The sequence below is a fragment of the Prenolepis imparis genome, unplaced genomic scaffold (genome assembly GCF_030444845.1).
Source record: "Prenolepis imparis isolate NDT839.2.m4 unplaced genomic scaffold, iyPreImpa1.0 SCAF_3, whole genome shotgun sequence".
Classification (NCBI taxonomy): Eukaryota; Metazoa; Arthropoda; class Insecta; order Hymenoptera; family Formicidae; genus Prenolepis; species Prenolepis imparis.
The window spans coordinates 3,828,847-3,839,257 of NW_028141161.1; the positions used below are offsets into that span (position 1 = coordinate 3,828,847).

General features: G+C 33.2%; 1 protein-coding gene across 1 annotated transcript; it reads left to right on the plus strand.

The window, feature by feature from the left end:
- The first annotated feature begins 7,637 nt into the window (after window positions 1-7,637).
- LOC145934286 (uncharacterized) lies at window positions 7,638-8,331 on the plus strand. The gene is made up of 2 exons (XM_083034647.1): window positions 7,638-7,993; window positions 8,178-8,331. Exons 1-2 carry the CDS (start codon window positions 7,638-7,640, stop codon window positions 8,329-8,331), a joined length of 510 nt encoding a protein of 169 aa, XP_082890773.1.
- The last annotated feature ends 2,080 nt before the right edge of the window (window positions 8,332-10,411 follow it).

The window sequence follows — 10,411 nt, forward strand, 5'->3', positions numbered from 1 at the left end:
TTAAGAGTTTTGATTTAAAATCGCTAATGCAAATGATTTGTCATTTGTAATAACAGGACGATTATAAAATTTTGCAAAAGTTTGGGATTTTTCAGTCCACCCAGCAGCTTTGAAAATTAAGTCTATGTTAACACCACTACGCTTAGCAGCAGAAGTTGATGCATGTCTTATACTATAAGCACCGAACTTAGAAGTATCTAGTCCACTAACACTTAAAATAGACTTAATCCATCGACTTAGAGTTTGACTTCCTACAGCTTTGTGAGGTTTTTTAATCGCAACGAAGAGTTTATTTTCTTCATTTCGAAGAATTTTTGTCTTCTTTAGATAAGAAGATAACGCAGCTGCTGGACAAATAGAAGAATTTTTTCTAAAAAACGGTATTATAAGATTTGGCTGAACTTTCCTCGGATTATCCGATATTTTAATCTCAAATTTATCATCGTTTATCATGATATTTCTTATATCTATCAAAGACAATGTTTGCATACGATGACCTGTGACAAGAGCCAATAGAGTAACTAACTTTTTAGATAAATCATCAAGAGAAAGATCATCATTAGAATTTAATTTACTTAGATAACTTTTTTAAGAAAAACTATTTTAGGGTCCCAAGTACAATCGTATTTGGCCTTAGGAGGTTTTAATCTATAAACTCCTTTGAAAAAACTTTTAATTCTGGAATCATCTGCTAGATTGGAACCTTGAATCTTTCCAATAGCTGAACGGAAACAATTCAATGTTCCGTATGAAGCACCCTTTTTATATTGAAAAGTTAAAAATTTTAAAACCAAAGAAACTGAAATTTTATAAGGATTAGACAGATTATCGGCGCAGAAATTCCACCACTTCTTTAAACCTATATCATACTGTCTTAAGGACGATTCACTAAGAGATGATATAATAATATCTATAGATTCTGCTGGAGTTTCATTTAGATTGAGAGCTTCCCTGAAATAATTCCTGCAACCAGGGTAATTCTTGACCAAAGGGGATGAGGTTCCCTGTTTAAAGATTGTAATAAATTAATATCAGGTTTAAAATAAATTGGTGATGATTCAAGCATTGACATATATACTGGAAACCAAGCCTGAGCTGGCCAGAGTGGAACAACTAAAATTCTCCTACTTTTTTCGAATCTAATTTTTTCAAGAGTACGCAAAATAATTGAGAAGGGCGGAAAGGCATAGAAATAATATTTTTTCCAGCTGATAGTGAAGGCATCAATTCCAATTGAACCAGGGTCTTTCTTCCACGAAATATATTTTTTACATTTCGTGTTTGTTCTAGTGGCAAAAAGATCAATATCTGGATTTTCAAATTTTGAAATTATTTTGCAGAAAGCGAATTGTGCTAGAGCATATTCAGTTTCAGGCTCCAGCCTCCGAGATTCAAAATCTGCCTCAATATTATCCATAGAAGCTATGTAACTAGCGAAAATCCATAAATTTCTCTCTTCGCACCACTGCCAGATATCTTTAGCAATTTTTGCTAATTTCGGAAATTTAACTCCACCTTTTTTATTAATATATGCAATGGCAGTGGTGTTGTCTATTCTCAATAAGACATCACAATCTCTAAGTTCTTTAGCAAAACATTTTAAACCAAACCATGCAGCCAATAATTCTAAATAATTTATATGATGATCTCTTTCATTTTGACTCCAGAAACCATTAACTTTATGCTCATCACAATATGCTCCCCAACCTGACAAAGATGCATCCGAAAAAATTTCAATTGAAGGATCAAAAGTCTTAATAACATTTTTTGCCTGAAAAATATGTTTGTTCCACCATTTAAAATCTTCTTTTAATTCAGGTGATAACAACATATTAGCCTCAAAATTATTATTATTACACTCGAGAGCTAAAAATCGCTCTCGCTTAAATGACCTCATATGAACTCTCCCGTACTTTAAAGTTGGACAACAAGAATTCAAGGTTCCAACAAAAGACGCAAAATCTCTTATTTTACAGTCTTTCATGACTTTGAAAATATTAATTTTTGATTTAATTTTTTCTTGTTTTTCTAAAGGAAGTTCAACCATCATTTTTTCTGAGTCATAAATATTTCCAAGGAATTTGCATCTAGTCGAAGGAATTTTGTGACTTTTTCGTTCATTAACCAAAAAACCTAATTTTTTGAATAAATTAACAGTAATCTGAACACTTTCATGACATTTGATTTCAGAACTTTCAATAAGTAAAACATCATCCAGATAAATGACTGATGTATATCCCAAATTTCTTAAATAAGAAATGACTGGTTTCAAGAGCTTAGTAAATGTATAAGGAGCCGTATTTAATCCGAAAGGTAAACAAGTAAACTCAAATAATTTTCCTTGAAAACTAAACCTTAAGAATTTACGATCTGAATATCTAATAGGAATGACATAATAGGCATCCTGAAGGTCAATTGATGCCATATAACAATTAGGAGTTAATAAACGTCTAACAATTTTATCATCTTCTAACTTAAAATGTTCTGTATCAATAAATTCATTAAGTTTTTTCAAATTCAAAATTAAACGAAAAGAACTATCTGGTTTTGGAATTAAGAAGATTTTAGAAACAAATTGTCTTACAAGGATTTACTTGACAAATAGCACCTTTTTTAAGTAAATCATTTAACAAATCATTAATGGCAGTACTTTCCTGCAAAGACCAATCAGATTCTACAGGTGGAACAGGTTGAACAACCTTTGATACAAAAGGAATTTTGTATCCACTAATCCAGCTCAGAATTAGTTTATCAGAAGTGATGTTCAACCAGTGAGACTGAAAATGCTTGAGTCTACCTGCTAATCCACTTACAGCCGTTACTCCTGCTTCTTCGATGATTGATTTTCTTTCTGTTGAGATTGGGGTTGACGGCTGGGGTGCTTCTGCTTCTGATAAGCTTGATAAGGCTTCCGCCCGCCCGACGTCGAGTTGCGCGTCGGTTTGAACGATTGACGACGGAGCGGGCGTTTCGAGTTTTTTAAATGATTCGTATTTTGGTTTGTATTAGGCTTTAAACTCTTGCTTGAATTTTCAAGAGTTTTTGTAGCTTTAACTTTTTCATCCAATTTTTCTCCAAAAAGCCACTCATCTACAGGAGTTGCGTTAAGCGTTTCTTTCATTGAAGCATTAATGTTCTTTAATATAAGGCTCCGACGAATGCTGGATTCTGCATGTTGAAGATCTGCCATGAGTTGTAAAATTCCCCACAAGGATTCTGTTAATTCCTTGGTCGGCAACTTTTCATCACTTTTTAGACTTGTAATTTTGATGAAAACATTCAACAAACCCGCGATACTGGTTGTTATTCTCACCTGCTTCTCAACAATTCGACCGTCCCTTTTAGTTAAAGTTTCTTGAAGGCAAGCTTTTAATTCCGGATTTAATTTGGGAGGATCCATCATCAAACAATTTTCAGGTGATGGAAATTTATCGATCAAAGTTTTTCTTTTATCCGTAGGGAGACCTTTTTAAATTACTTCTTCAATTCCCGCTACGAATTTTGAATGAATAGCAGGTGCTAGTTTTCTGTCTGGATGAATTCGCTCTCCTATAGCTTGAAGAATTTCAGGATCAAGGTCTAGTTCTTTTTGATTCTGTGAATCTAATATAGATTTTTGTTGGATTTGTATCTGTCCCTGGGCAGATGTAGAAGCCTGAATAACCTGATCAGATTGAGCTATCTGATCTAACTGTGAAACCAGGTTATGTTGGTCAGAGTCATTGATTGGTGCTACATCCTCAGGATCAACATCTCTTGGACTATTAGATTTTTCTTATTATAAGAAGAAGCGGAAGATCTGTCATTTGAGATCGAACTTTCTCGTGAACTTCGATTGAGGCGAGAATTACCACGGCTACCATTATAAGATCGATTAGGCCTTCTACTTCGATCATGATTTAATTTTTGATCATGATTACGGCTGCGACTTGAATAATGTTCATGCCGGTCATGAAAATAATCTCTATCTTCGCTTCGTTTGCTAGAATCAGCACAATAGCGTCTATCAAGATGATTACGATGATAATTTCGATACGAACGATATTCGTGTTCACCACGTCTTCGATTACCTGTTGTATCGAAATTAATTCAGTAATAAAAACAGATCATATAATAGAAATTATCCATTATAAATGTCAATATAAAGACGATCAAAATTTAACACAGTTAAATTGAGAATGAGATTAAATAATATCAATGTCAGTTGGACCGACTTGATATGGTTAAAAACGTTGGCGATTGTCAAAAAATACGGTTGAACCGTACAATGATTTTAATACTAATGTCAGTTGGACCGACATAGTAAGGTTATAAGTAAGCATCGTCAATGTCGTTAAATCGGCTTGACCGCTACTTAACAAACAATTTTGACAACATTAAGCTCAACGCCATAACATCTAAAAGCAGCATTTAGTTGGACCAAATGAGCTTAAAATAAAACTTACTGTAATTAAAAGATCGATCTTTCTTTTGACGATCAATTCGTTTCTTTAATTTCCTAATTTTTTTTCTCAATTCAATCTCCTTGTCTTCATCATTAATTGAATGATATTTCCTTTTATGCGACATAATTATATCCAAATTTTTTTTTTTTGCTGATAAAATTTTTACCGTGTGACGTTTCGGCACAAAAAAGAAGAATGAAGATCACGCCAAACAAGATGGTCGATAACAAAAGATTTTTACTTTAAAAATTGTGGCATTATCACGCTATCTAAAAATCTCAGATTTTTTTCATATAGCATTTTCATTCTCAATTTAAGAGAAAAAAGAGTTGGCATTAAAATGCCATAGTAGCATTCATTTTCGCTCTGCAATCGGTCTAATGCCAACGCAATGGGAGATAATACGGCGATACATTCTTCTAAATAATTCAACTCTACATCTTTAAAAAGAACGTTTGAATCTAATTCTAATAGTAACTTATTAAGCTTTTCTCGATGTACTAAAAGACTAGACAGCGCATCAAATAACGAATTCCAGCGTGTAGGGGTTGGATACTTCAAACTTTTTCCTAAAAAATCAACAATTTTCTCTGACGTTTTTGGTCTTCGAGACATATTCCACAACATCGTGCATTTTCCCATTGCTGTATGATGAATTTTTGATGCAACAGAACTTAGTTTTACCGCTTTTGTAAAGTCTGTAGTTGCCAGCAAACTTAAAGTATGGCTTGCACATCTTAAGTGCTTTGGTAGTTCAATAATGGGTTGAACATTGGTGTCATCTTGCTCGATATTACGAAATTCAAAATCTGTATCTAATTCATCAACATATTCATCTAAATCTTCTTGTTCGTCATTAAAATCTGAAAAAATGCATTTATAAATATTCAAATGTACAATGACAAAAAATATGTAGTTATTAATTTATCATATGTACGAACATTCAGAATCTATTTCTTCTAACGCAGTAGATGTTTCTTCTTCTAACGCAGTAGGTATTTTTATCTTATAACCGAATTCTTTAAAAGTTTTGATAAAATTCTTTCCGTTGTCAGTTACCATTGAAATTATCTGATTGCACTTCAAATTATATTGCATATTTATTTCGAATAATAAATTTGCTATTTGAATATAATTATGTGTTCCCTTAAAACGTTTACATGCAAGAACAGCACCGTGACGTTGAAGAGTGTTTTCGTCGATTCAGTGTGCTGTCACGCCCATGAAACTTCGATGTTTTGTGGACCAAATATCTGCTGTAGTGCATATAAATTTTACGTTTTGAAATATTTGTAATAGTTGTCCAGTAACGGATATGCAATCCTCTTCTATCTTTCGACTAAGAGTTTGACGAGATATTACTTTTATAAAACTGTCTAAACCTCGGCATAATTCGATAAAATTTAGATCGTCAACAGTATGAAGTGGTTTCATACTTTTGTTGTGCCGCCGTACGGCACTGGGGTTGCGCCGAATGAAAAGAATGAGAATCCTCGGGTCGCACAGGACGTCGTAGGAGCCAAGGGGTGTAATAATTAGAAATAAACTCCTTGTATTTCTATTATCTTGAGTTTTCCCTTTATTCTCGCCCTTCTCTCGATTTAGAGGTATTCTTACTGTAGTCGGTTGTTAGGTATTAACCGCTTCGTATTAACTCTGATTAATAATTTGATCTATTATTAGCGATTTCGTTACTTCTCATTCAGATCTTAATTTGCGACTGCCCCGCGGGCTGACTCTCGGTCTTTTATATTCTTTTGTTTCTTGAATTTCTTTCGGGAGAGGCCCTTGGAAACAGGTCTCTGATTGGTTAGTAATATTCACGCGTTTTTGTTCTAACTGCAAGCGAAGCAGGTTGAAGTCGCAGGTCTTCGCTTGCATCTCACGGTTTCCGGTGCTTCGCGCGTGTCTCGCTGCGTTAGCGTTTTCACGCGACGAGCGTTTGTCGAGAGCGCTCTTTTATACGTAAAAATATCTTATAATATTCTATAAAAATATTTAGTGAATTCTTATTCCTAATAACTACTGGTTATAGTTCGGGCTATAACACTTTTCACAATGTAATTTATTACATTTTTATCAAAGAATGCTTGTTTATGTTTGTTGCTAGATGTGTTAGCCTCACTCAATGTCAATTGCTTCTGTTTTATACAACTTTTTGCAACGTCAACATTTGTAGATGCAGATTCGTCATATTCATTTGCCACTTTTCTTTTTTTACGATTATATGATGTTATCGGTATCTCGGTGAATTTCTTGAATTCCATGGGATGTAATCTCTAAAATATAAATTTTAATAAATTTAATACTTTAATAAATTTAACTCGTGCTATGTATATATTTAATTCTTCGATTTGTTCAAGGTTAGGTTTTTAGGTTATTATTTTAGGTTAGCTTTATTATTTTTTCTCGGCTTTTCTAAATCTTATTATTAAACATATATATTTTTTATATTTTATATTTTATAAAAAATTTACCTTTAGGTGTGTACGAAAATTAGATGTCGCATTTATTGCACCTTTTATCATTGTTTTTTTCTTGTGTTTGGAATTGCAAATCTCACATTGAGCTGTAATTTTATTGCCGTCTGTATTTTTTATGATGACGAATAATTCTCCATTTAGGATAGCTGGTATATTTTCTTTTTCTTTTTCGCAATCTTTAGATGTTCCGGATTCAGGCTCCATTTCTTACATTAAATGCTTACGTTCCCAAAAATCCTTGTAGAAACTAATCTGCCGGCCGAAAGTACACTACTGCACCTTGTTACGCGCTGGCAGCGGGCAGCGTCTCAAAGCTGGCACCACTCACCACTGATACGAAGTCGATGATCGATACATAAATAACGAGGATACAACGACGATAAGGGATAATGGTTCCTGCACACAGGACTTGCCGCGCGGCAAGCTTTTCCGCGTCCTGTGTGCAGGAGCCATAAATATGTAATTAATAAATACATTTAAATACAAGATACATTTAAATTAAGTAATTAATTACAAAATTAAAGATATTTTATCATTCGGTATTTAAATACTGTATTTAAATAAGATACGTATCTAAATACGTATCTCAGATACTTTAAGATACATATCTGCCCAACCCTGGCTGGTAGCATTGATACACGAATAACCCTGAGATCTGAGATGTCAGAACGCGACCACACCGACTATATCTATTTTAGTGTTCTCAAAAATGAAAAGGTGGAAGGGAAAGTTACAAACAGAGAAGCAATATAATCGACGTTTAAAACAAGTAGAAAATGGAAAGCGGTTAAAAAAAGCGAGAGATGAGACAGAAACAGAATGCGTGATCGATGGGCGACGTATAATAGATCTAAAGGTTATGTCGCAACACATGTGCTGTAATTTCTGTCACGAGGATTTATTGCTGAGAAATATTAAAAAAGAAGAGAAACACGGTTTAGCCTCAATATTTTCTGTACTCTGCCAAAACTGCCTGCTAATGAATAAGGTACCGACTGGAACTAAGCATCTTGGACCGATAAATAAGTCGCTATACGACGTCAACACTAAATCAGCGTTAGATAAGTTTGTATATTATAATTCTGTTTACATAAATGCGTACTTGTATAATTTATTAATAAAAAATGAAAATTAAATAAAATATTTACATTTTCTAACGATGCGACTTTCTTATAGGAACTGTGCACTCAGGATTAGGGTACACATCTGTTAACAAGTATCTGCAGTGTCTGAATATATGAAACATGTGTTGCGACCTCGTACAAACGACCTCGTACAAACGACATGAGAGAGAGATCGGACCTATAATCGAATTAGTTGCAAAACAAAGCTGTCAGGAAGCTACAGAATTGGAACGATCTTTAACAATAAAAAATGCAGCATTTTTAGAAAAAATTTTGTAAGTCTTGGCGTCTCAGGATTTTAAATTGCATAATTGCATAAATCAATAATCATTGTATATCTAAGACTTTTTTATAATGAAATCTAGTTTTTTCATATTTACTTTTTATTTTGAAACTTTACATTCTTTTAATAATGAATTTTATAATTACATGCTTATAGAATATAAATAAATATATAAATCAGTCACGCTAGAGACACACTGTAAATAAGAAACTAACGGCGGGACTATTTGACATATTAAATACCGGCTATTTGATTATTATGGAACTCGCATTTTAATTTGATCTCTACGGACAACTACATTTAAATTAACATGAAGTTTGGACAAATCTTTTCTCGCCTTCCAACGAAGAATGGGTTTACATCTTTCTCATTACCAACATACACGTTCCATAATTATTACGATGGCTATTTTGCCTTTATTTTATTCTTGCTGTGGTTTCTTATCAATCATATCAATGTAAAACTTAATTATTAGATACTTTACTCGCCTCGATCGTTACTTTTAATGTATTTTTAACAATTTTTATCGAAACTATGCGTTTTTTAATTTAATTTGATCATTGTACTGAGGAAGACTAAGTAAGTCGAAACGTTTATATCATTGTTTATATTAGGAATTTAAGTTCTATATAATAAACTAATTTTGACATTACAACTTTATTCTTTTGCTCGTAAGTTGGCCTTTTATTTGATTATTTACTAAATATATAAATGATATAAATAAGTATATATAAATATAAATAATAAGTACAATAAAAATATAAAATATAAAAAATATAAATACAAATTTCAAATAATTGTATATGGCAATTATAAAATGACTCATAAATAATGTAAGAAATTATATGTATGTATGTAAAAATTATGTATGTAAATTTATTCTTAACCCTTATATTCTTATCCTCTTATTTATTATTAAATGTACAATTATATATGTATATATAGGCCTCAAGATCTTCAAAGTGGATTTTTAGTTATGTTCACGTACGGGCAGAAATTTGACCACGCGTAAATCGTTTCGCCGGTTTCGTTCCGAGAGAACGACTGGCAACGGGAAAGACGGAGAGCGTAGGACGGAAAGTGAGTGAGAGAGAGAGAGAGAGAGAGAGAGAGAGAGAGAGAGAGAGAGAGAGAGAGAGAGAGAGAGAGAGAGAGAGAGAGAGTCCGATATTAGCTTGGATAGACGAAGATAGGATCGATTAATGAGAAAGAATGAAGAAGATTGCTATTAATCCAAGAAATTGCTAAGCTGATACTAAAATTGATATATGTGCGATGTATTTAAGTCTCATAGTTACACTTTAACAAATGAGTCAATCTTTTACAGAACTTTAAAATTATGGAAAATCGCGCTCGGATAATGCTGTACTTTTACGTTCGCTCGTTCGAAGGTACTTGTCAGACAGACGAGATATTTCTGTTCGCTTGTATCGTTGCCGAAATATTGAAAAGTTTAATAAGTAGAGGGGGAACCTTTTGTTACTCAGAGAATAATAACAAGGAACTACATATAAGAAGTAATAATGACAAGTATTTACTCTGATTTATAACTATTTGTCTTTGTCGATTGCTCGCTCGGAGAACAATAGGTTTAATACAAATATTTTGACGAACGCGATTTCAATTCATTGTTAGTCTTATTATAATAATTCTCGAATGGAGAAGAATAATGAACGTATACGAAATAACGAAACATATAACAGAATTTACTTCGTTTATAATACATAAATTTAGCAAGCTTTAACAAGTTAGAAGTATAGAAAAATCCGAAGATTTAGTTCTATCAACGAAAGAAACCAATAATTCGAGTGAACTTCCGGAAAACTATAACGCGTCAGACGAATCGACCGATGAAGTGATGAACGATTTAGTACGAATCTTCGTTTCTTATGACATGGGTTGGAACAAACGAGGCTCAGGGCGTCAGTATGACAGTTTGAATGGTTACGCTGCTATGATCAGTCTGGTAAAGTCTTAGATTTTGCAACGAAAAACAGGCAGTGCCGTTTATGCTATTTAGGGCAAGCGAAGGAAATGCATGACTGTCGTTTAAATTTCTACGGCAGTGCCAAGGCA